This window comes from Anomalospiza imberbis, chromosome 11 (genome assembly GCF_031753505.1).
Source record: "Anomalospiza imberbis isolate Cuckoo-Finch-1a 21T00152 chromosome 11, ASM3175350v1, whole genome shotgun sequence".
Taxonomy (NCBI): Eukaryota; Metazoa; Chordata; class Aves; order Passeriformes; family Viduidae; genus Anomalospiza; species Anomalospiza imberbis.
In genome coordinates this window covers 18,519,399-18,546,942 of record NC_089691.1, presented here as the reverse complement: position 1 = coordinate 18,546,942, position 27,544 = coordinate 18,519,399, and the positions used below count along the sequence as shown (strand labels likewise).

General features: G+C 42.6%; 1 protein-coding gene across 2 annotated transcripts; it reads right to left on the bottom strand.

The window, feature by feature from the left end:
* Positions 1-27,544, bottom strand: LOC137480850 (D-threitol dehydrogenase-like). Of its 2 annotated transcripts, none has more exons than XM_068202250.1 (8): positions 26,618-27,544; positions 19,396-19,632; positions 18,699-18,776; positions 17,272-17,488; positions 12,400-12,608; positions 11,808-11,880; positions 6,656-6,773; positions 1-660 (listed from the first exon to the last, which is right to left on the bottom strand). In XM_068202250.1, the coding sequence occupies exons 1-8, from the start codon at positions 26,888-26,890 to the stop codon at positions 465-467; spliced, it is 1,401 nt and encodes a 466-aa protein (XP_068058351.1). In that variant the 5' UTR covers positions 26,891-27,544; the 3' UTR covers positions 1-464. The 2 variants fall into 2 exon arrangements, with proteins under 2 accessions (XP_068058351.1, XP_068058352.1); XM_068202251.1 differs by lacking the exon at positions 26,618-27,544 and adding an exon at positions 21,957-22,412.

Below are 27,544 nucleotides of genomic sequence, written 5' to 3'. Positions count from 1 at the left end.
TTCAAATGTAATGAACTAATTTATTTTTTTTAACACTACATCCAACTGTTTTTCACCACTCACAGATGTCACTGGAACAACTTAAATACAAAAAAATTGCCTAAGAACAATAAACTACACAGACCAGCTAATATTGATTGCTTTAAAAATGCCCCCTGTTAAACTTAAATAATAGCCAAATCTCACTGCAGTAAATGTACTTTTATATCATTAAATACTAATTTAACAGAGATGTGACTGCGCAGTGAAAAGCACTAAAATGCTGGAAAACTGAAAGATTGCCCTTTTTTGTTTTGCCATATTTTTCCTGTGCATTATACAAGTCTCCAAATTAACACCTGAAAGAAGAAAACAATAATTTCACATTAGCTGGCCACGTAGTCACACAACCCAAAGCTGGGACTAAGCTTAACTCTAATACGCACTTTCCAAAGCCCATGAGAAGGGAGACTGCAGGACGCCTCTCACCACAGGCTCTGGCCACCCTCGATGACCAGGTTATGGCCCGTCATGTAGTCTGAGGCTTCGGAGGCCAGGTAGACCACAGCAGCCTGCAGGTCCGTGGGCTGGGCCAGCCTCCCGGCCGGAATGTCAGCCAGCCAGCGCCGCACCAGCGGCCGCAGCTCCTGTGAGCGGATCAGCGGCGTGTCCACGATGCCCCTGCAGCGAGCACACGGACCAAAGGTTTAGCAAGGAGTCCTGCCCAGAAGGAAAGGCAGCACCTAGAGGTGTTTGAGATGTTAATTCAGAAGGAAAGCAGGGTGACAGTACAAGGGAGATGAGCACATCAGGCCTGCTCTGCCCTTGCTGAAAGCCATGGTGCAAACTTCCATAGCGCTCCTTTCCTATCATCACCTTTTGCTGCTGATGGGCAGCTCAGAGGTTTCCTTTCAAGTACACATACACTCACACGATCTTCTTAACTAATAGCACAACCCCCTTCCTTTTAGGTTACCCATAATCACCAGTTTAAATTTCTTTTCCAGAAAACAAGCACAGCATTTGAAGTGCAAGTGCCTTGAAATGGGTTTGTCATGGCTCTTGGGAACTGTTGTCCTCCCACCAATTTATCATCACTCTACAACTAATGTCATACAGTGTGCTTGTGTACAGCCCAGAAACTGAAAACAGACCAACTCCCCATATGTCAAACAACGAGGGGAACAAAAGCCAGCACCCTTCTGGGCACCAGAGCCTTTCCACACACAAAAAAGGAGGGGCAGAGATAAGCACAACACACCCAGTGTAATCCCCCTTAAATCAACACCTGACAAATCACACTGATTTACCTTGTCTTGCCTCTTTAACATCAATGACTGACTCCACTATTTACTAAAACTCTGCTAAGTTTGATTTTTTCAGGTGCCCTAAAAATGATGCTGCAGGAAGCACAATGCAGAGCAAAGATTTGGCTGGCTTTTATGACTTTAACTGCAACTGATTTGTCATACTCCTCCTTAACAACATATTTGTATTTTGCGAAATGTATAATTTTTTCAGCCCCTGAACAAATATATTTACATAACTGTGTCTAACGAGAAATTACATTTAACTTCTCAGAAATGACAATAACTAAAACCTGAACTGCCAATTCCACTTCATTAGTGTGGTAGAAATGCATTCCAAATGTTAATAAAAATTCCAACATGCTGATAAATTAGCGCTTCTAAGGAGCATGTGACACCTTGGTTAACATATTCAACCTCAATTATATTTCTCTTCAGCACCCTGTTATCTGGAACCTTTGCTGGCAATCAGAGGTGCTGTTTTTCAGCGGCCAATTTTCTAGATAATGTAGCTTATCAACACTGTGGGTAAACTTGCCAATGAAATCAGGCTGCACTGAACCACACACACGCTAATTGCATCTCTTTTTTATGCATATTTACAGACTGTCACTTCAAAGAAATCAGTGGCCCATTGAGGCAGCCAGTTAGCTGGAAGAATTGCCTCTTGCAAATGAAAATTAGCAAACAAGCTAGTGATAAATATGAAATGAACAAAGTATAAAAATACCCGTTTTGTTCTGAAACTTCATCAGCATCCCAATTTAGACTTCCAAGGAAATAATTTTTTGAGACAGACTGGATTCTGGGTATGAGATTTACCTTTTGTTTTAAATGAAGGCTGAAATCCACTATTTACTCTGTTATGAAGTGGAACTAATTCAGATTTTCCCCCAAACATTTCTATTTGCACTAATCAGGCAGGATTTAAATATCGGCTTTATATTTTATTGTAATTGTCAATAAAGAGCAGAGCAGTTCAGAAACACTGAGCAATGCAACTCACTTAAGTTCTGGCAATGTAACAAAATCAAGCACATTCCATTATAGGACTGCGAATGGTTTACTTATTTCCTTCAAGCAGAGCCCTCTGGTCTCCCTCCTTGCTTTCCCAAACTCCTCAAGAACTGGTTTTCTTCAGAGAGAAACGTGCTTTGAGCAGCAGACATGAAATATATTGAATTTCTTACCCTTATGTGCCTCTCACTGAGCTTACAAAACCATCACCATCATCATCATCATCATTCTGGCTTTACACTAGCAGAGACCAGAATAAGATCCATATGATTTTCTTTTTTTTTTTTTTTATTTACAGATATATTTTAACCCCAGGGGAATGCAGATTAGGGAATAAAACACACAGTCCTCCAGCACAACAGATTTTGCTAAAAAAGAGGATGTTTTTCAATCTGTTAAGAAAAATGATCTTTGGTCTGATCACTGCAGTCTGCGAATCACCGTGCTGTGCCTCTTGCTGGACCTTTCTTTAGGTTCACTCCACATAGCAAAAATTTAGATGTGAAACCAAACTTCACTACAAATTTTTGTTATAGAAATGAGAAAAAAATATAGCGCAAAACTTAAAAGTTGCAAACACACACGCTGATGGCACTATAAATATTAGGCATGTCATTGATACTACACATCTTCTGGGAAAGCTTGGTGCCAAGTTGGGCAATTTAACGTTGTCGAACCCTTTTAGGCAGATTTTAGTTGGCTCCTGACCAGTTCCAGCAAAGACAACTGCCAATGCATTAATTCCCTACCTCATCTTGTATGCAGTGCTGAGCCTATCAGTACTTTCTGTTGCATGTCAATGTAATATCAAACTGCTGGTTCCTTAATGTTAGATATGAGCATCAATATTCCACTATTGATACACAGGACAATTTGGGACATGGGCGGGGTGGGGGGGAAAGACCACAAAAAAAAAAAGATTAAAAAACAATTGCCTGAAACATTTCCACTTCGAGAGACACATTAGGAAAAATATCACTTACCAGATACTTAACTGGAATTGTTACGTGCACTCAATCCCCAAATGAGAGCAAAAAAAGATTCCATCTGTGTGTAACTTGATTTCTTTCAGATGAGTTATTAATTTGAATGAGTTAAGTACACTCCACTTAATCAGGAAGTGTTTAATCACAAGATCCACTTAATTGGGACATCTCCCAAGGAATTAAGATTTAAGTCCAAAGATACTTACCAGCAACGACTGCTGCTTAATGGTGATAGTAATGCTGCTTAATTGGGATGCCTTCAGGTGATGCTGGGGTGCTCCTTCACCTGCCAGCTCTGCCTCTCCTTCCCCCTAATGGGGAGTCCCCCAGACCTGCCCAGCCTGCTTTCTTGGGCTACAAGCCTGGTGCAGCACTGTGTAGCCGCTTTCAGAGGAGCAGGGCAGGATGCAGGGCACACAAAGGCTCTTTGCCCAGCAGCCCACACCCAGATCCCGCAGCCCATCAGGAAGGAACATGGTTCATCCCCCAGGGCTGCTGGCCTGGCTGTAAGTTGATCTTAATATCAACTTCCACCTGCCCATCCCAAATGTCATCACATAATGGTGTTTCATGTCTTGCTAATCAAGAAGGCAGTAATTAGCCAAAAAAATGGACATTGATTCAGTGTAATAGCTGCAAAAATGACGTGTTCAGTGCTGCACATGCCAAAAACCAGACACCTTCCAGAATTCCTTCTTCCCTGTCCTGGAACCAACAAAGAGACTAAACCCTGCGGGCAGCTGGGCATAAATCAGTGCTCTGTAAAGTTCCCTGACTACACCCAGCTAGCTCCTGCAGTTCAACCCCCACATCCATTTCAGGAAGACTCCAGGACCTTCTTCATTTTTTTGGCATCAGCTGTGCAGCAGGCTATGAGGTGATGGCACTGGATGGTGGTGCAAGCACTGAGCACAGGTTCCACAATAGCAACAGCATAAGTCAGCCAAAGCATCCAGGGAATCTCAGCCACCTTCTCTCCCTGGGCATCAGGTTTGCCTGGCCAGCAAGAGAAGCCTGCATGTTCAATTTTATAAATGCAATAAATCATCCTAAGGACTCTGTCATAACATTTTATGCATTGCTAACTTTTATGCATTGCTCTGCATAAGTTTTATGCACTCATTAAGAAATTAAGTTGATAAAAAGTGACCAGATAGGATGACGGGGGAAAGGCCAAAAGGTTTGCATGGTGAAATAACGTTTAAGGCCAGACTGGAGCATTTGGAGCTTCAGACAGAGGCACACTGGGAGTGCCTTAAAGTTTTAATGCAACCATGACTGGGAGGGGCAAAGTACTTAAGGAGACAGATAATTTACTTATCTAGAGCTGATCTTAGGTACTATCATGCCTTATATCTACATCTGTTCTCCTCAGACTCCTTAAAATCATATCCTGCTATAAGATGACACCAGCTCCTGCTGGTGCTGGGTACTCAGATAAAGTGGATTGAAGATGTCCCTGGTCCTCGGTGAGTCACATCAAGAGACAGTGACACTAGTGGGGTCCACAGTTTTGGGGATGGGTCCAAATGTGCACTGAAATGCTGGTTCACATCTCACATGACAGGACAATAAATGTGAAGAGTTATTAGCTCAGAAGCAGATGTGGCTTTTGCTCGTGTGATGAGGGATCTGAGCTTCATGAACTGCTCCAGGCTCCTTCCCCATGCCCAAAGGTCCCTGGGCAATCCCATCATGAGGGACTCAGCCAGAGCTTGGAGGCTCTGTGTGGGAAATTCTGCTGGTCTCCAAAGTAGCTCAGTCCAGGTTCCCACCTTTATTAGGGAAAACTGATCTGTCCACAACAGGGGACCTCAAAGACAACAAAATATTTGTTCTCCCTGAGTCCTTCCTGGCTATTCCTGCAAAAAGGCTACACATCACCCCTTTTTTGTAAGATTTTGAGCTCAGAGCTAGAGTTTAAGACAGGTAGAGATGATCAAAATGCAACCCTGTGCTGCCTTGAAAAGTAGAAAAAGAAGCTGTCTATTTTTTCTCCATGCTCTGGCAACTGTCTCCAGAAACATAACTTCTCTAGAAGTGAGTGCTTGCTTCCAAGCTGTACAAAACAATGAGTTTTGATCATTTGTTGCCTATATTTTAAATTTATGTAAACCCCTAAAAACAGGTAATTCCTCCTGTAAGAGCCTCCTCCTCCGTAATTGCTGTGAATGTGGCACAACTGTCCCACCTCTGCTGGTGCAGATTACCCATATGTTTTCAGACACAATTCCTGCCAGGTCCTGCTGAGCTTCCCTAATTCCCTTCATCTCCCCAGGTCCTCAAAGCCAGTGTAAATTCACTAGCACTGGTTGTAGGAACACCATTACAGTGCTGCTAGCATGGGCATGGGGAAAATCCCATTAGGAAGTAAGATGTTGAAAGAATCTGTGGATCACGTAGAGCGACGGCTGGAGTCTCTGGTATAATTAGTAATAAATAATCATAAGGAAGACAGCTAGCACAAGCAAGTGGAGAGCAGACCAGCAGTAAAACAGAAGCACTTGCCATTAAGCTCTGTGATTTTTTTCCCCCTCCACTTTGTGGATTAAAATATATAATTTGTTTTCCCTAATTTGATCTGCATTATTATCTTCATTATTACAATTTAACTCCTGGGTTAAAATCCTGCCCTTCTTAGTTACTCTGATTGACTTCAATAGTCTACAGAATTTGACCGCTTCCAATTAATGCTATCCACTTGGGTTTCTGCTCAGCACTATCATGCACTGCTAATTGTTTAATAAAATAACTGGTTGGGCATGTGTGTGAGAAGCAGGGAGAGACAAAGTGGATCTGGTAGGAAAACTTTTCTTTGTGAATAAATACCCTAAAACATAGAGCTTGAAATCTCCAAAAATAAGGAAAATGTAATTTGTAATAAAAATATATATATATACATATATTTACAAAACTACACCTGGCCTCTTGTGTCTCTTGGAGCTGAACAGTAGCTCAATAACAGCAATAAAATGCAGCTTTTAAAGTATCTATGTATTTGTCTCAAGTAAAAAGGGAAAATAAGAATTGTCTGTTAAGTGTCAAAACCCCTTTCTTTAACCACAGAAGGCTTGGACAGACTAAGGAAATATTTCATCTGGAAGGGAAATGCTAAAAACTACCCTTCACATTATTGGAAAACCTATCACCAAATGCTAAAACCTCTCCTTAAATCCCTGAGTATACACAGCAACAGAGCAGGCTTGGTTCTAAGTATTTAAACCTTTGTTAAGGAAAAGACAACATAAAAAGGGATGCAATCCACCTGCTAATTAGAAACTTTATTTGCTGAGATAGTGTTCATTTGAGCTTTGTAGAACATTTCATTCCCTTTGTAGTTTCAAAATGAGACTACATTTTACTTACGGGGAAATGCAGTTGACTTTTACTCCTCTGTCAATCCACTCGGTTCCCAATGTCTGTGTTAATTTTACGACCCCAGCTTTGGAGGCGTTGTACGCCAACTGCTTCTGTGGGTGAGGGACTACAAGGGATTCAAAAGAAGAAAATTATTTATTCTTCCCAAATTAAAATAGCTCAGGCACTACACAGACAATTCCCTGCACTGAGATGAGCTATTTGCCCTTTTCCCAGGTACCAGGCAGGGAGCAGCAAGAATTCATCCACCTACAACAGAAATCCCTAAATATGTATTTTGCCATCTAACAATTTTGTCCCAGCAGACAGGGTATTGGAAAACAATGGTGAAAATAAAAATAAAGACATATAAAAGATCCCATATTTGAGCAAAGACAAAAGTGATGTATTAAACATATATACGCAATACTTGACTGCTCTGAAGGAAGATAAATTATCATATACACACATGCACATTCATCTATTATACATATATGTGTGTTTATATACTTGTACACTGTAATACTAATAAAATATATTATCATACAATTCTAAAATATTATATAATTAATAATATAATGTCTAACATATGTATTCTGTGCTATATAATATATTAATATTATTTATTATATGTGGTAGATAACATATTATGTGATAGCTGAATTTAACAGTAAATTGTTTGCTATGACATTATATGATAGAATATGATATAAGTGCATAATAGATTTTATATAACATATTATATATAGCTTCTTGGAACAAATTATTCTCCCTAATTTTTAAATTATCCATAGTCTGAGGCAAACACATCTTATGATCTAACTAATGTTTGTGTGGATATGAACACAGGTGCATCCCAAAAATTCAGAACACCCACCACTTTCAAAATCTGAAGCTTTTGAAAATGTTTCAGAGATGTCACATGTCAGTCAAAGGCAGAAAATGATCAGCTTGCTAATTACAATGTTCAAGCTTGTTAGTGCCGTGCGCTCGGTGGCTCTGCCCCTCTCCAGCTCAGTGAAAGCTACTTAAGGACAAATCCCCAGCGGGTGTAAAGTGCCTTAAACCCACGGGAGTCAATCCAAGTCAGTCCAGGTGTTGGGATTCACACCCACAAAGTATCTCTTCTTGGACTTTTCTGGCTGCCATTAGGACTTCATTAAGCAAATCCGGTGCAAAGCATCCATCCATAATTAGCTCTGTATCAGTACAGAGCTTCACTGAGCTGCTGACTCTGATGGAGGGAGAGGGGGAAACCAGGGCAAATATCAGTAGTCACAAAGACAGGCAATTCCAGCCTGTGGCGTTAGATAAGGCTGAACCCTGGAGGAAAGGGAATCACTGGGTTTGCACAAGGTTCAGCAGCCAAATCCCAACTCCCAGCACTTTGATGAAGGCACATAAGCAGCACTGGTAGCTGGCATTAAACTGGTCTCAAAAAATTAGGCTGATGCATCAGTTCTATATCACTCCTACCCATGGCATCCCAACACACCCACAACTGATTTTATTGACTTAAAACTCTTGGGTTTGAATATATCAGTGTAAATGGTGGAAAGAAGGTGATAACTAAGTTACCCAAACTCTAAAAGAACCAAAAAGCCCTGCTGCAAACTAGTGAGCATGTGAACAAGGACCTTTGCCTTGAACAGAGATGTTTGTGAATAGATTTAAAGCACACACATGATGAGAGCAACAATTAGAGGGGTTTTATTTCTGCATATGCTGCAAGTTTGCTCAGAATTCAGAGGCCTTTTCCTTGCTAAAAAGAGCATTTCATACCACGGCCCTCCTCTGCCAGCATTTATTCTGCACTCTTTTTTGTTCAATAAGAAATAATTTGCATTTTGACCAGCAGAACTGCTTTGCCCTCAGTGTGTGCCTGTTGCCCCCTGACGCAGCTCGCCGTGGGGGCTCTCAAAGAGATGTGGAACGTAATTTCTTGATTAATTGCCATGCATCAGCTCCAAGTTACATACAACTTCGGTAGTTAACCTTGTAACCTCCCAAAAGCAGTTCTTTGCTAAACTTTCCAAACATGTCTGGCTGTGATAAATCATTTTGGTGATCACTTGCTAAGAGGAGAGGAGTTCTGGCACTGGCTCTGCACCTACAGTGCATGTGGGTCAGAACAAGTTGCTGCAAGCCATGAGAATCAGCTTCTGACTTGGGTGATGAGACACAGCTATCAGAAGTCCTTCCATGGACTTTTGTCTTGATAAGAATATCTGAAGAAGGTAATTAGGAGCATGAAATTTTCCCCTGCTGAGACACTCGGCCCCTCTCAATTGGAAGAACTCAAGGAGAAGCCAACAGATGCTGAAAATCTCTGGTGTTGGATGGGATTTCTGCAGCTAAGCACCCCATGTCACCTACTCTTCCCTTACCTAAGGTGGTCTCTAACAGAGAGAAGAGCAAATGTGTAACCCTCCAAACTCATACAAAATTGGGTTTGTGAATTAAGCTATGCCTCCAGCAGTGTCACCAAAAATTCTGGCTTCTGGGAAGTGAGAAGACAGACAATAGGAGAAAGCAGATTAAAATTCTGCCAACATTAGCTGTGTTATGTTTTAAACCCCTTTGTTCTGACTTTGGCTGGTTTTTTTTTTCCCTAGTAACTGTTACAGTGCTGTGTTTTGGATTTAGGACAGGAATAATGTTAACACACTGATGGTTTAGCTGTTGCTGAGTGGGTCTTACTCTAAATGAAGGACTTTTCAAGGCCTCCTGCTGCCCTGCTAGAAAGGAGGCTGGAGGCAGCAGAACCTGGGAGGGGACACAGCCAGGACATCTAACTCTAACTGGCCAGAGGGATATTTCAAACCACATGGCATTGTGCTGAAAAACAAAACTGGGGTGAGTTGGCTGGGTACACTGACTGGGCATTGGTCAGCGGGTAGTGAAAAACTGCACTGTGCACCACTCATTTTTTTATGTCCTTTTCTCTTTATTTTTTACCTCTCCTTTTCTATCCTAATAAACTGTCTTTATCTCAACCCACAAGTTTCACCTTTTTTCCTAGATTCTCTCTCCCATCCTTGGGGGGAGAGAAGGAAGGGCTGTGGGGTTATTCCACAACAACCTGACACTGCTGCTGCCCCCTTGTTTGGTGCATCAGGCTCCCAGCCTGACCTTGAAGCAGCCACACAATATTAATGAGAGGTGCACACAGAGCAGAGCAGACCACTTCCCACTGAAGATATTCACTGTAAAAATTACAGCTCTGAGTTACACCTGAGTGAATGGCTGAGCTGCTGCTGCTGGAGCGTATGCCTGGAATAATTCCATTGGAACACCAGAATCAAAATGCACATATGCAAAATGTATGCAGCTTATCTTCAATTAATTAAAGCTGATTCTGAGCAGTGTATCTGGAAAAATCACAAACAAAAACCTCCTTATCCTGCTAAGTGTCTCCTCATTTTCCTGTATCTCTGAGGAAGGACTCAACCTACAACAACAACAAAAAAATATCCCCTAACTATTTCTAGAAACATTTCATACTATGCCAGTTGGCCAACGTACTTAAATAACCAACCAACCAACATATTTATTTAACATTCAGCAGATGGACATGATATGAACATCGTGGTTTTCAGTCATAGTTTCATAACTACTCGATTTTCTCAATGCCAAGATTCAAACAGGTTCAGAAGGTAAACACATCTCTCCATCTCTTAACTTCTGGCCTAACATGCATTAACTTTCACTGACATTTAAATGCATCTTGGGATGACCCTTCCAGGTTGCTCTCAGGGCTGCTTTCCAATGTTCCTTGCTGTTCCAAGACTGGTACTGCCCTCAGATGTGATCCCCAGGTGGAGCTCTGGGGTGCAGCTACAAGCTGGGGCTGGGATGGATGCTTTGTTGCAATGGCATCACCACCCAGCTCAGCAGAGCTGTGCCAAGCCCCGATGGAGAAGTTGGAAAAAGCCTCTCCTTAAGCAGAGCAGACCACTGCTAGGCTGCAGCAAGGCTGGGAGCTGTGTGCCAAACCAGCAGATCCCAGTTTGTGCCAATTCCCAGAGCTTCCTAACTTTCTCCAGGATGGACTACATCCCAGGAAATTTTGCTTTGTGACAATGATGTGGATGGTGCCAGCCCAAGCACAGACCAGAGCCCGACTGCTCAGAGCAGAGCAGGAAAGCCTAAGGTATTTGAAATTTAAAGCCTCACAATCTTTTCAGAACTACTTTTCTTGGGGAGTTTTTGTAAGTTTACAAAGTTGGGATGAAGGGATGGCGCCTGTGTTTAAGCATAAGTAAAACACCTGGTAAAGGCACTTGAAAAAATATTAACAACAACATTATAAATGGATTTTTGAAGAACCATTTAAAGTTACTGTGCAATAAACCGAGTAAAATGACATTGAATGTCAAACTGGGCACAGTAAAAATAAACATTATTCCAAAGGAAAATAAAAAGGACTGCATATTTATGTAACATTCAGCAGATGGACATGATATTAATACAGGGGTTTTCAGTCGTACTTTTATAGCTACTAGATTTTCTTGCCTAACTTGGCAACCCAAGGCACCATTTGATTTTTGGATTTGGACAATACTGCAACAGATGTCCAGACCAATAAAATAAATTCCTAAAGGGCTATGCTTAATTTGTGTAATTGATCAATTTTTGTTACATGGGCTTCAGCTCAGCAGCCTTCCAGATTAGCTCAGCAGTAGGGATTTCATTCCATATGTTACAATGGTTTATTGGTCCTTTTGATGACACTGCTGATTCAGCAGCGTTGGTGCAGGCACCTGTTGGCAATGAGAATGTTATAAAACCCATGGGTACCAGGGCAAATACTGGCACAAAATCCTTTGGGTGGCTTGTAAGCTTCTTGTGGGCTCAGCTTCCCACATGCCAAGGAGTTTGCCTGGAGCAGCATGGAGGGAACAGCACCTCTCTTGTGGTATCTGCAGCAGAGTCAGAAAAGGTGACTCCACCTTTTCTATAGAAAGTAATAAGTGCTCTAAAATATTGAGGACAGATAAATGTTGAAAAATGATATCAATAAAAATTTTGTAGTACATTTCCTCTAATATGAAATGTCAGTGATTTACTCCTTCCCAATACAGGTTTAATTGATTCAAATAGCATCGGTAGTAATTAAAATATGGATTCTGAAGCACAACTGTTAGCTCTCATCACTCACCTATTAAACTTGCCATAGATGCTGTGTTAATTATCTTCCCATATCCTTGATTCAGCATAATGCGGCCTGCAGCCTGTGACAGAAATTAAAGGAAAGACCAGTGACCCTTTCTGTGATTGTGCTAATAATGACATGATAATAAATTAGTCTTTTCAGAAGAGTTGATGTGCTAACACATTTTTTTTAAGTACCTGATATAAAAACTTGGTATAAAAATGGCTGATGCAGGGAAAAAATCCCATTGCCATTTCACACCTCTCCGCTGTTGGCAATAATTTTTCAAAAAAATAACAAATGTTGGGAATTCCCCCCCCCAAGCTTTCTGGACCCTTCAAATAACCACCCTTCAAAAAACTTTTGGCCATTCTTTAATGCCTGGGTTTGGGTAGCCAACAAGTACCAGCTGCTTTTGAATGTATTGACCAAAATCTGTAATTAATATAGAGCAGATATCTCCTAAACTCCACCAAAACTAGGACCAATTTTATTGTGATAATTATTAATAAAATGCTATTATATCTTGAGATAAAATAAACACTTAGAATATTAATGCTCATTTGCAAAACTAACCAGTGCAGTATTTCACACTTACTTGGCAGCACAAAAATAATCCTCGTAAATTAACATTAAAAGTTTTGTCCCATTCCTCCAGGGAAGTCTCTTCACTTGCAGAGTTCAGATTGATTCCTGCATTGTTGCATGCAATGTGGACTGTGCCCCAGCGAGCCACGATTGCATCCACCATCCTTTGCACATCCTCAGGCTTGCTTACATCTGCTGCCAGGGCAAGGCTTTTAATGCCTGCATTGAAATAAGAGTGATGGAATCAGCACGGAAATTCACAGCAGGGGAAAAAAAAATTCTATTTTGTGATTGTTTTTTAATTAATATATACAGATATTTTATATATAGCTATATTTAGCTATATTTAATACATACATGAGTGTGTATCTATATTCCACCTCAATTCATTGCTCCACAAATAGCAGCAAAACGCGTGTTTGTTTCTGCAGTACGGTTATAAAGTTGCTGACTGCTGCTGGCTGGACACCAGCCTGGAGCCCAGGTGTGGGAGCGACGGCTGCCACTCGGGCAGGACGAAGCTTGGAACACTGCACCATCTTCTGTCCAAACCCTCAACTGCAGCTTCCCCAGCGCCCGGCTGCTCTACAGATGCTTTTCTTCTGCCAGGTCCCCCCACCAAGATGCTACAGAAATCAAATTAATTTGTCCCGAGCTGCTCTCTGGGTGAACTACAGCATGCAGAGAGATGGGAGCCTCAGACAAAGCCAAACCAGTTTTAGGTGGGAGCTAAGTGGGAATGCCTGCAGGTGCACAGGTACGGCAGTCATAGTGACTTATTTACTGCGAATCACACTGCCAGAATAATGCAAACATCTGGCAGTGATTTACCAAATTTGAAACATGAAGAGTTTTTTGCATTTTTTCCTATAATAATCCAGCCATTGACTTTTGTACCAGGGCTGATCTGTAAATAACTTCATTTAATTTATTTTAAAAATCAGCTTTAAATAACCTTATTGTTAGACAGCATAAGAAGCCTGCTGAGGTGCCTGATGCCACTGGGATTATACCCAGCCTCAAAGCCAAACAAGGCTACACCAGTAAGGGCTGTGGTGAAATGGGTCTTAATTAAAGAAGGAGGGAGGCAGCCACTGGGGTTGGACCATGATCAGTAGTCTGGGTAGGAAGTTGCAGCTATTAAAGCAAGATATTTTTCCTCTATATAAATGACAAATTTGTTCCACACTGGTACCTCTTTTAGATCATTCTGATGAAACATTCAAAAGAAGAGATCAGCCTATACCAGGAGGAGACTCTCCCAAAATGAAGCGGAGCTGGAGTCTTCCAGAAAAGCAAGGCAAAGCAGGAATTGCCCAGTGGTGTGTGTGAAGAAAATGGCAGGAAAGAGGATTTGCATGGAAAAGTTCTTCCTCATCTCCAGTGCCTCCAGGACCTTGTCAGAGTGCACAGTCCAAGGTGATGGCACTCTGGGGTGCCAGGGCATGGGAGCTCCTGCCCCTTTCAGTGATGACACCATTCTCTTGATTTCCATGGCAGAGAAAAAATACAGACAACTAAAAAAAGGATGCATGCTCAGCCACAAAACAAGACCTCTTATTTTATGGCAGATTTTATGCTAAATATGCTGAAAGAATAAGAATAGCCAGACGGCCCCTAATTGTTATCAAGACATGTAACACACAGGGAGTTGCTGAAATCTTTCTTTTTCAATTTACATATAAAATGGGTGTAAGTGTGTTACTAATGGTAACAGAAAGACTCTTCACCTGCCCTCCAACTCTCATCCCATTTAGAGCTTCGTCTTATAGGTCAGTTTATAAAAATGAGACAAAAGGTGCCACATGTGAGTGTCTAGTGAAGAAGCAGTGAAACCACGCTCACTTCAAACCAGAGTCCCACACTCCACCTTAATCAATTCATCTGATACTCCTGCACTCTGAGAGGGGGGAGGAAACCACTTTCTGTCTCTCCATTGCCCCCTCAAACCACCTGTTAGAAATAATAAATAAAACCAACTATGGGAAAATAGCTTCAAATCTACAGACACAATCAGAGGCAAGACACTCAGCACAGGATGATGCTGCTGGGTGCATGGTGGGGCCAGTGCATTTCCACAGCACTCAGCTCAGTTCTGTGGGGCTCGTGGAGGCAGGTTTGTCATGAGAGGGGCAGGAGAGGAGCCCAGAGGCTCTGTGCTGGAGACAATCACTGTGCTGGATATGCCTGAGGTGTCCTTCTGCAGGGACACACACGCGTCCCCCTGCCACGGGCTTCATCTCTGGTCTCTCAGTGTAAATGGAAGTAACATGTTGCATATAGACAAGAAGATCAGGAGTGACATTGCACAAGGCATTTGCATAGTTTACAGTGAAAATGCACATTATAAAAATCCCATCAGACTAATTCTTCCCTTAGGGTACAGGCAGTGATTCCCCCTGAAGACAGAGGTGTGTGTAGTGGAAGGTAACCCTTAGGATTTTTTGGTAATGTTTCATCATTTTTGGTTCTTCAGTCAGGATCCATTAGTAACTGTTGAAAAAGCTATTCACACAGGATCTAAAAACAAAGAGCCCTGCAGCCAAGGGACATACACCCGAGCTGTCTAGCAAAGCTAAAACTGAGATCACAGGCGTTCTGATGTTTAAAACTCATCATGAAATGATGGCAACATCCCAAAAGGCAGGAAAGGGCTCCTTGATATAAGAAACAGAGCAGCTCTAAGCAAGCTAAGCAAAATGTTTTGAAAAAGTATCAGTATGGGAATGACTTGGGGCACTGAGCTTCCAACTTTGAGTTAGAGATCTACAGCCATAGAGGAGAAAAAAAAAATCACAGCCCCTTTGTCCTTATTACAGCAGGAAAAATACGTATTAATGTTATGATTCCTTCAATTTACTCATGTGAATAATTTGAGAGTAAAGCTAGCTGAACCTTTTTGTCAAAATTTATTTCCAACAGAGCATGATACTTCTTTGAAGCCAAAATGTTTCATGGAAACATTGATTCAACAAAAAGTTTTCAAGGGAAAGCTTCTGAGGTCCAGCCTAGAATCTCTAGTTACCTCTGGAGAGAAAAAGATTGAAAACCTGACCTTTACAGATCCTTTCCAAAAACGGGCATTTGGATGTAATTCCCTTTCACAAAAGCTTTACAAAGTTTGGGGGTTGTTCCAACAGGGAACGACAATAAATTCAAAACCTCAAAACCCATCATGAGATGGAAGAGATGTGCCCTGACCAGCTGCACTGGTCAAATTGCTAGATAATATTTGACCCCAAAGGATAAAGATGTGTAAAGAGTGAGAAGTGAGATTTTCTTTGCTTTAGACTGCAATAATATTTGCTATGCCTCATGACCTCTCAGACTGCATTTTGGATCTACCCCCCACCTCCTCCAGGCTGGCAGCCCACTGCTGAAGGAGCAGAGATGTAGGGCAGCCATTGAAGGATAGATGATCAAACTCCTACTGAAAATGCCCTGGAGATGAGTTAAGTTCATTTTCCAATAGGCTGTTGGCATCCAAAGTCTCATGGCTCTATCAAGTAGCCCATTTCTATCTGAATAGCTCTGCTTGATATGCAGGATCTCACAGGGAAAAAATGTCCAAAAGGAGAGTTAAGGTGTAGGGCACAGCTACTTTGTGCCAAAACCATATGGCTCCAGTGCATAAGCGAGTGAAAAGCTTCAGGGAAGGAGGGACTGGATGACTCTAGAATTTGTAATAGGAACTGGACACTTTCTTCTAGGTCATTATTAGGGATCAGAGCTTTAACCATTGCACTGACACTCTGTGTGAAGTGTCTCCTGCTTAGCAGAACTGGGGTTGTGCCGAAAGGGATGTTTTGTTTTAAATGTTCTCTGGGGAGCCTCAGAACGGTGTCCAAACCAGAATGACACCAATCCTTGTCTCTTCCTAAGACTGGGTGATATAAATGCATCTGCAGGGGCTGGTTTTGCTGGAGAATACAGTTTCTAATGGCCAAATCCCTTGCAGAAGTCAGAGTGGAAACAAATACTGGTGACTTTATCCAGGTGGGAATGTGAAAATTTCCTGCGTAATTGTCCATCTTTAGAGACAATGAAGTACTGAACTTTGAAGAAGGCTCAGGTGCAATCTCACTGAAGAATTTATAAAATGAGTAATATTTCCTTTTATCATTAAAATTATATTTCCAGTTTTCTTTTTCCCCTTTAAAATTGCAGTTTAGCACAGCTCTAGGGGGAAATTCAATTTTATGTTACACTTTCTGTTTTTACTGCTAAAACAGGAGTGGCTTGTAGAGGATTTTATCTCTTATTTAGGATTTTACTTATTATGTCTATTAGTATTTTGTTCCCATATCTGACCTTGCACACGTTTGAAAGACAGCTTAAAAAATTACTTATCTTCAATTTAAAGGGCGCAGTGAGAGATTCAGACTGACAATACAACTACCCTGTTTTGGTGTTTTGGCTCATGGTACAGACATAAAGTCTGGAAGAGGGGGTAGGTGAGTTTTGAGGGCTGTATCTTTCATTCACTCATAGTGAAGCCTGCATGATTTACTTTGAGCAGCACCAACTCTGTTCCGTGCTGGTCACACAGATCTCACTTGTACAAGGTGACCTTTCTCTGTTCCTGTCAGCCACAGTGGTTCCTGGCCACCACTTTGGACACTTTTAGCGAGGAATTTTGTTTGGATCACTTTGCCTCTCTAGAAGAGTTTATATTGATAAATAACTCTCGCACATGGTGTGGCATCAGTGAGTGCTGGCACGACACTGACAGGGCAGGAGAAGCTTTGTGCCCATGGCTTGAAAATCCTCTACTCTAACCACTTCCCCAGCAGGGCTGGATGGGAGGTGATTGCGCTAATAGAGCAGTGTGAGGTTTGAAGGAAAGCCACCCATTACAGTGCCCATCACGTTCAGTGCTTACCTTTGAGGCTGAGCTCACATGCCACCGCTTCTGCCTTGGCAAGGACCAGATCCACCACAGCCACTTTGGCCCCCGCTTCCCCCAGGGCGTGGGCAAAGGCCCTGCCAATTCCCTGCCCTGCTCCTGTGACGTAGGCGACCCTGCCGTCCAAACGCAGCCGCTCCAGGATGCGGCGCTGGTTGCAGCCCCAGAAGACATCATCCTTCACCACTGCTGCCTGAAACAAGAGCACAAACGCTGCACAGTAAGGGGCAGAGCTCACTGACAGCTGCGAAGGACTCTGCTGGTGAGAACGAGGTGGGAGCATGAGCAGGGATCCATGTGTTCTTGGCCCATTAATTAATACAAAAAGTATCACTAATTCAAGCCAAAAAGCCCCCTTATCCATACAGATATGAAGCTCAAACAGAGCACTAAGGTGCCAGACAATGGAGCAGAAGGGCTGTGCATTGGGGAGATGCTGCAACCATTCCACTTTCAGGAGAGTAACGCATGGCATTTCCTAGCCTGGCTTGGGTACAAAGTCTTAGAAGTTGACTGATTAAGTCTTCCAGTTATTTCATCCCCAGGGCCCAATCTTGCCCTCAGGCTCAGCTAAGAGGCTAAGAACAAGATTCCAAAGGCAGGATTTGGGTCAAGTAGAGTGCAATCAAAATATCCTCACAAGGCTGGTGCACAAATAAAGATATCAGCCAATAACTTAAACCAAGCTGTCATCTGATCAGCTGCCATACATCATTTCCCCCCGACTGGAATCAAAATGCAAAATACAAGATGTTTAAAATATTGAGTTTGAAATGCCAGGAATTACCAGTGGATGTAGCTTTGGGAGTGCTCAGAAACTGCAAAACAACCAGGATGTTTGGGTCTGGGTTTACTGAGATAGGCCATTATGATTCCAGATGGGAATTTCATTACAGCTGGATGATGCCCACTACATAAAACTGAGAAAGATAAAAGCACCATTTTTTCCTTAGGACAAGCAAAATGTAGGGCCATGAAAATATCCAGCTCAGAGAGCACAGGAAGGCATTCTGTGCTGCCTTGGAGCAAAAAAGTGAACTATTTCAGAAACGTTGTCCTGGTTCATTTCAGCTGGTCCTCAGCTCCATCTTCCCACACTCCTCTGGATTGGAAGGATGGGAGAGCACCAGGCACTGATGCCTGGTGAGCAGTACACCAGTCACTCCAGAGATTCATCACAGGACCAGCTGATCTGAAAGACTTTGCAAGGAATCAGCATTTATCAGCTTTAGTGCAGCCCTGGATTGGTGATGCTAAAAGGCACCAAGCTGTAAGCTGTTAAACCCATGCTCATGGTACCACATGTTTGGGTTCTTGCCACTAAACTCCTGAAAATTATTTTGTCCTTGTCCTTGTCAGAGTCAAAATTTTCCCAGAAATGCTCACAGAGAGGAAATACCCACCTTGGATTCAATCACTGCATCTGGAGGCAAAGGGCTCCTCCGAATGAGGCTCAGTCCACTCTGCACAGGCAAAATCACCTGCAAATATAACACAATTCTCATCTGCTTGGTACCTGGCTTTCTGTCACCCAAATTCCACTGATACAAAGGATAATCCTCAGGCCACAGTAGGTTTTCCCCTACTCCTGTTCTTTAGCTGAAGCCAACACAAACATTTCAGGCATTTATATTTGCTCCCATTCCTCTTCCAAACTCATTGCTTACACAAATGCCAGGGAATAAAAATGCAGACTTGTCTCTCCAGTTTCTAAAATCACAACATATTGTCTGTGCATCCTATTACTTTCTCTTTTTATTCTCTTTGCTGACTCCTGTTGTGCTGGTGATGCCCTACAGCCCCCACAGCCTTTAAAGCAGAGTGGTGATTCTTTAGTTGTGCTGTAGAGCTGATTATTTACTCCTAAGTGCTCTCCTTTTATCTTGCCTTTAACACACTATAAGATGCAGACAGAGCAGGGACCACTCCTGAATATAGAAACTCATACCTACAGCTCAAGTGAGGTGAATTATAATAAAATCTGAGTTCATTTTAGGTCCTTTGGATAATGGCACCAACAAAAGAAGCATTTTAAAGAGTACTTTGCAAAATCCATAGATACAGCACTGCAGGCACCTTAACCAATGGCATTGCACTAACCTGCTCAACACGAGGATCTGAATTAATCACTGAATTTAATTTTCTGACAGCTAGTACATTTTCATCTGATACATTCTCCAGGTAGACTTGTCCTTTCATGAGTGTATTCTCTACACAGATCACTGCATCCATGCTCAGCAAGTGGTTATCCATGACAAAGCTGTAGTACTGAGCAGCATTCCTTTGATCAGCATCAATAAAGACTATATCAAAGTGCTCATCCTCAGCATGTAATGCCTGGGAAAAAAATTATATTGGAGAAAACACTAATTATTTACCTGAAAGTTTAACATGTTGCCATTAATTTGTTGTTTATATAAACACCAAACCAGACAGAAACTTGCTTTTTTAAGGTAACACTGCTAGAAATGGTTCTGGAGATCTTGGGAGTTTTCCATGCTTTGCAAACAATTCTTTAGCAATGAATCTCTAAACTTCTCAAGGAAAATCAGGATATAAAATGGCTCGTCCCAGCTTATGGTGTTGAGAGTCACAGCAGAAACACTTGCATACCTTGAGTCAAAGTAAATTGATCCATCAGGGTGAGACTGACATCAAACCCTGACATGGAGGTGCTGCAAGAAGTTCTCTCTTCTCAAAAGAGCAACTATCAACAAATTGAAGAGTGGCAATTATATCAGTCTGGGGGAAAAAAGAGGCATAAGGCAGATCTGGGAATTGCAAACTAGTGTGTCCCACTTCAGTAGCAGGAAAATGGTTGAATTCCCAATTAATATAGAATTATAAAGCACATGAAAGAACAGGTCATGATAGAGATAAAGCAGCACAGCCCCTGTGAAGGAAAATGAAGTTTCTTTAATCTAAAAAAATGCTTTGGATGGCTCAGCAACAGAGAGGATAAAAGAGAACTGGCTGCTATCATCTAATTGGATTTTCAGAAATGTGGCACACCTTCCCTCCAAGCAGGCTGCTGATGATAATGTATAAAAGTGTTGATGGATGACCAGATGGGAGCCTTTACAGCCTTCTCCTGTGGCAGTTAATGCACTCGCTGCCCAAGAGGCTGCTATGGAATATTTCAGATTCCATCTGGGACTATTTAACTGCATCTGTGTGCGTTGCAATGAAACAACAGCTCATCCACCTATCTCGGCGAGCAGAAATGCTTTCAAGTCTTTGTATTTTAAGGGAAAAGAGAAACAGTTCTGTTATCCAGAACTCACTGTCTCCACCACGACTTTTAACGGTGCTTCTTGCATCCAGATTTCCCTCTTGTGTTTAGAGTCATCGTGCACAACGAGTGATGAGCCATCCCTTGGGATGCACCAGCAGAAGCATCAACAAAGGCAACAGAATGAGAAAAATTTGTTTGGTTTGGGAGTAAGTAAGGTTAATGGCTCCCAAAAAAGATTTCAGGAGCCTTTCTGAGACAGGAGTGTGTGGATCAGACAAGGAAATCGAAGAAAGCAGATAATTGAAACTCTGAACTACTCTGTTGTGCAAACTGGTGTCATTGTGAGCTTGTTAGTGGTGAGGGAATAGTCATATTTATCTGTGGATGCTTGATAGCACAGAAACTCTGCTGAAAGCATTCACAAGCCCACATTGAGGACGCATTACACTATAATGAAAGAAGACCTTAAGGCCAAATATATGCTGGTTTATTATAAATGTAGCAGAAACTGGGACATCTGGATTTCTGGGACTCATCTTTTCCTCCCATGACCAACAAGAAAATCTTGCCCTGGCTCCCTCTTCAGCCACATTGGTGGAAAGCAGCAGGAACATTTTCGCTACTGTGGAAGAGTATCTTACGTCAGGCTGCACCTCAGTCAGTCTGTCCAAGGTAGATACTTCAGGAAGGGTCAGAAGATGAAAGCTGGGTTCAGGAGCCCATCATGAAGAGAGATTAAAGGTCTCATTCCTCAGGGAGAAGAGCCAAAGCCAAATTCAAGTAATTATCATGACTTATCACTACTTTCTGACTTGTAACCTTCCTGGGTGGAGGAGGTGGGGGGCAGACATTCAGAAACAGATGTGGCCATGGGTGAACATATGTTACTCCTGCTCCGTGGGATGGCTCCCTAATGAAAAAGAATCTCACTTTTATGCATTGACTTCATTAGGCCCATATGGAGCTGTGCAGCTCTCTGGATATTAGCTGGACTTCTCATTTCAGCCCTCTTTCTGTACTGCCTACCTGCTGAGAGCTTATCTCTTTCTTATCTGTCTTCTGATACAGATAAACCACCTTTTAACATCACAGCATCCATCCCAGGAGGGTGCCTGGGTTGGATGTGTAATCAGTGCACACCAGGCTTGTTCTTGCACAGCCTGGGTGTGCCAGGCCATGGTTCCTAAGGCATTTCTCTTCTGCCACTTCACTGAGTCCTGAATGGCCAACCAGAAAGGTCACTTTGGCATCCAGATACCCAGTGCCTGACACACAGAGGGAATAACCTGAGTTTCTCCTGGGACCTGCCATCATTTGAGCTTCTTGTTTCCACAGCTTCATAATTGCTGCTGGGTTTTCCATATTTAGCTAGAAGCAGCTCCAGGCCTCTAAGAGGAACCCACAAAATTCCTTGAACCAGCCTTACCTCTAGAGCAGCCTCTAATCAGCAGAATAACAGCCACAGGGAGAGGAAAGTGCTCTTTTTCCTGGAGTCCCTCAGCTAGCAAAACACAGGTCACCCAGGCAGGTGGTCACCATGGCCAGGGCACCACACTGGAGAGGGTTTCCTTACTGCCAGCACCCATTGCTGAACAAAAACAGCCAGAAAATCAAATATCTGCTCTAACTGCAGAGCCAAGCACTGGAAAGATGGGCACAGTGGTGGAGGGGACAACTCCATGCTGTCCAGTATGGATGAGGGGGTTTCAAATGTGGGATTGACCATCCTGGCCCTCCCAGCACAGACTGAGCCAGGCTCTGCCTGGGACCTCACAGCATTCTGGAGATGACATTGTCCTTTGCTTGGAGAGGCAGAGCCCAAATGCCTCCAACTGTGAGGAAAGCTGAGATCCAGAAGGAAATGATCTGCCTGCAAAATATCCTGCTGAAACTAATTTCCTGAGTGTTTACAGTGCAATCCCTGCTCCTTGCTACAGAGTCATCATAGATGGTAACAGATGGCAATAAGAGTTTTAATTCAGAACAAACTTGGCTAAAATTAATGTTTTTGCTTACAGTGAGTCATTAACTTCCTTTCAGACTTTAAAATAAAGAAAAGTGTAACACTGCATTCCATTGAGGACGTGTACCAAAAGTGACCATGAGAAAGGGCACGGAAGCTGATGGATACAGCGAAAGATCAGGGAGAGGACATCCCAAATAAAAACATGAATGAATCTTCTGCCAAAGCTTGGAGCAAACCTGATTGGAGTCCTGATCAGAGACAACACTCTCATAAGGCACATACAAACTCAATCAGAAAAAAAATGACTGCCCAGTTCCTTTGATATGGATCATACAGTCAGCATATTTGTAATAAAGATGTACTCAAAACTTATTACCTTTCCTGTGCCTTGTTCTTGACCTAAATGTAATAGCAATCCATCCTTGGGGTGCACAGAATACACGAAAAAGTACAGTTTCCTTTTAAAAACACCATTAGAATATTTTACTGTGTGTGGACATACACTCTTGTTACTCCTAAATGCTATTCTATTGAGTACAGTTTATATTCACCAGCAAAGCGAAATCTCTAGGGAAGCCAGAGAGGGAATGCAATTTCAAGTAATAACAGCTCACAACAGTGAATACTATCCACTTATCCTCACAATTTCCAGCTATTTTGGACTCCTTTCTGAATTAACCTTTCATATCAAAAGGAGCAATTCTAGAGCACACTAGAGACTCCGACACAATTTCATGCATAATTTATTCACTCAGTTCAACATTAAACGCAGAGTCCTTGACTTTGTCAAGGTGGATTCTGTTGGCAGACTTCACAAGCAGCAAAACAGGAGAAATGAGATCTGCAGTTCAACCTCTTCACCTATTCTGTCTGCTAACAGGAGGGAAAAAAGAAGAAAGCAAACCCCGACATGCTTCCACAATGCCCTGCAATCAGTAGAATTGGGTGCAAACACGGTGTTATTTTTGTGTTGCATTTTCAATTTTAAAATGGAAGGCTCAAAATAATGGATAGGAACCATTTCCTGATAGTTTGCATTCCCTCCATCCTCAATCCTGCATCCATTGTTCATCAAAAGTCCACTGGGATTTGAAGGAAGCTCTTTGTGCAGGATCAGGCTCTTGCTGGCAGCAGATCCATTGCAAGGCACATTTTCCAGCCATGGCTCAACAGAATTCTGACTTATTTCAGAGTTCTGAAGATTTGTTGGGAAAGGTTTTTAAACATGGCCCAGGACACGTTGAATAGGTAGCTAATTCCCACCAAAGATACCTGTACCTGAGACCAAACCTGAAGAAAGGCTTCCCCTCAGTCCACATTTCAAAATACTGTGTAAAATTCCTGAGGCCCTTGAGCACAGAGGGTTGTGTTGTGATGTGAGCTCTGTGCTCTGCTGGGGACCTCACCCAGCTTGGCAGTGTCCTATCCCTCATGTGTGGGGAAGGTGGAATTTTATCATTGTGCCCTCAGGTATCAAGTGAACCCTACCTTGTATTTGAGCTCTCTGGCTCCTGTCTGATATTTAGCATCCCTTGACAGGTCAAAATCCCAGATGTTTTGTGCTGGCTGTGATCTGGAACAAGAGGGAGGGAAACAGGCCAACCCCACCAGTGCTGTGTGATAACACAAGGGAGCATCAGGGGGCTTCAGAGAGCCTGGCCAAGGTGCTGCCATGGACTGCTGTGCTGCCTTTGCTCTGCCCTCTGCCCGCTCCCAGCCCTGCTGAGCCATGGATTTAGGTGAAAGAGCCAAAACCACAGGGGTGACATAATGGCCCCACGGTCGGAGGTGCACTGGCACAGATGTGTTGCATCCTTATGGCAGCTGCTGCAAGATCTGGCAGCTTCCTTGTAAAGGGCAGAAGCAGTTGTGAGGGCAGCACTGGACACATCCTGCAGCGCCTGGATGATACCTGAGGCTGGGATGCAGTTCCTGGGTAGACTAGTTTTACACCAGAAGGGAGAGATCATGCTCCTTCTGACAGTTTGGACATGCTGAATCACAGCTTCATGCAGCACGGAAGGAATTCCCTGACAGCTAGTTAATCTATAGACCATATGACATTTTCTTGCTTTGAATGGGCCAGGGCAGTGAGGCAAATCCTGCTTCCAGGAGTTGTACTACTGTGAAAATTTGAGGAGCAGCAGGTAACCAGAAATATTGCCTTGGTGTACTCAGGTTAGAAGCAAGATTCAGCCATCATGACCAAGCAAGAAAGCTGCATCAGACGCCTCCAAAGAGCAATTGGTGGGTGACCAGCTCTGCCCTCTAGTTTCTACAAAGGGACACCTAGGGCTGCAGACTCTGTAGGCAGCAAGGACAACCCTTGCCAGAATCCAGCTCTTCTAAACTTCACTGTGCTCCTCAACAAATGTTAGCCAGCTCTGCTCTAGACCAGCCTCCCCAGAGACCATGAGGGTCTGAAATGTTCTCCACCTCCTCTGTGAAGCTGAGCTGTGAGAGCCCTGCTGTGCCATCCCTCACCCATCTCCTGCCTGTGACTGCCTTGTCCCCCTGCCTTTCAGCTGCCCACGAAGCAGCAAAGGAAGCCTGCTCAGTCTCCAACCTATACTGGTCATCTGGGAGGGAAAAGGCAGCACGCTGTCCACAGGCCGAGTCTCTTCCACATACCCAGGCATCCCATGCAGCTGCCACACTCCAGCTGGGCAAACCTTGAGAAGCCCAAAATACAAACGCAAATGCACCAGAGAGGCCACCGAATTCAGTGCTTCAGCATTTACAGCCCTTGTGGATTAACCCTGTAGGACAACCCTGACTGTCCTGGTACTGATGACAAAACGTCTGCCACGCTGAATAGCAAAAGTTCAGAGCCCAGTGCAGAAATCCTGCACAGAAAGGTGTCCCCATGCTGGGAGCTCTCCTGCCAAACACGAGCATCTCTGTTCCCAGCAGCTCCAAGAGGTATTTGAAGTTCTGAGCACCTGCAGAACTGGGGTCAGGATGTGCCTTCATGTTGCAATTGGAGGATATAAAATCAATTGCAACATTCTGTTTTAAGGATTTAATTTTCATGTCTTTGCTCCCTTCTTTAATCTCTACACAGCATGTACTCTGCCTGCCTCTAGATATTTTAATTCAGTCACAGTAAGTCAGTTGCACAGAATGGGCACTAGAGAGCAACAGCAATTCAATTAATTTCACACTCACTGCAGGGAGCTGGGATTTTAAATGCTGCACATTGCAGGTGATCTGTAACATTTCAGTTTTTTGTATACTTGCAAAGCTCTTTGTTTCTTTCTTATCAAACTTGGAGGTCATTAAAACCAGAGGTCAGAAAGCTCCTGGCCATTTAATTTTAGAAATAAATATGGTACCTGCTAATGCAAATAAAGTTACAATCAAGCTCACACTGACATGTCCTGATTGAAAATGAAATCAGATCAAATTGATTTGTATTAATGATAGAAAGGCTTTTTAATGAACCTGGTATGGGCACCACCTGTCTCCTGCTGGACCCACAGCAGCATCCTGGAGATCTGTAAACTAGAATTAAATGTGAGCTGCCAGCAATCATAAGATTTCTCTTTCTTGGGACAAAGTCAGCAGTCAGAATAAAACAAGTACAGCTAGGGCATTATTTGTCTGAGGCTAATCACATTGCTCTGGAAGTGAGAAAGCGGGGTCTGACTCGTCTAAGAGTTTGCTGTGGGGAAAAAGAGTGAGAGGTTTTGGCAGAATTACAAACTTCTCCAGGAGTTTCCCAGCTCTTGTGAACATTGGAAGCAAGCTGTCCTTCTCAAAAGTTGGCTCAGCAGGGTACAGATCCATTCTTCCTGTTTGTTATAGTTGGAATTAGGGACCCGAAACAAAGCCAACCCTTGTTGAGTTAAACTGCCATTGAAGCCTATCGACCTACATTGAGAGCCTGTGATTCCTCTGATCAAAAAGCTGCGGGATTTTAGTTAAAAGGGAGAAAAACTGTCTTGTGTGACAGAGCTGCCCCATTTTACACTGGAAATAAGAAATAATCTCAGTGCAAGAGTGTGTTCACACATTTGCAAGCAAACAGAGCATCATGTGGGCAGGGAATAAGACCTGCCTGAAATTCTTTAATGTGCTCTTCCCAAGAACTCCCAAACTCCCTTTCCAGCTGATTTTACCTCCAAGGTGTCTGCCACTGGTCCCACTCGCATGCTTATCTTTTTGCCATCTGAGGAATAATCAAATGCTTCCTGGCTGTTCACTCCGAGATACGGCGTTTCTGCACAGGCAAAGATTTTGCCATTGTTTGGCAATTCCTCTGCAATAGCAAGGATACTGTAACCTTTAAGCTTGCCAATTAATAAAATCTTCCTGGCTCTGATCATATGGACAAACATCCTAAAAATTTGGCCTGTGGAAAGACAAGAATGAAAATTTGAAAATAAAACCATGAGAAAGACAATACTTTGTTCACAATGAAAATTAGATGTGCCTTTTAAGTGATCATTAAAAAAACCCTAATCTTAAAACACTCTCAAATAAGGGTTTAACCACAGAATCTGACAAAATTTCATCTAAAAATGCCGCTAAAAGACAACAGAATAAAAGCACTGATTTTAAATGTAGAACCTTTATCATCAATGCTGCTATTGTTCAAGCGCTTGTTAAATAGTGCTTGAAATATTGCATATTTTAACATTCCCCACATATGAAAATGGCTTTGAGATGGCTCCATATTCTTTCTGGAATCCAGCATTAAAAAAAAAAATCACTACATTACCTTGCATTTGCTCTTAGAGTCATTATCCCTAGACAGCACCATCATTTAAGAAATTTATCATCAGTGGTGTCCTTCGAACAATGTATTAGTGTAATAGATTATAAGAGTACTTCACTGGGATGATATATTACTCCAAAGATGAGAACATCTGGGAAGAATGAATCTGGGAATAGATGTAGTGTAATAGGCTTTATAAGAGGATACAAGCCTGGGTGTTTCTACTTGTAAAGGTGCAGTGCTTGGCCACAGCCACCTCCACCACAAAAAGCATATAAACCCCCATCAGACATCCCAAACCCAAACCAGAAGCATTTTTCCATCCCCT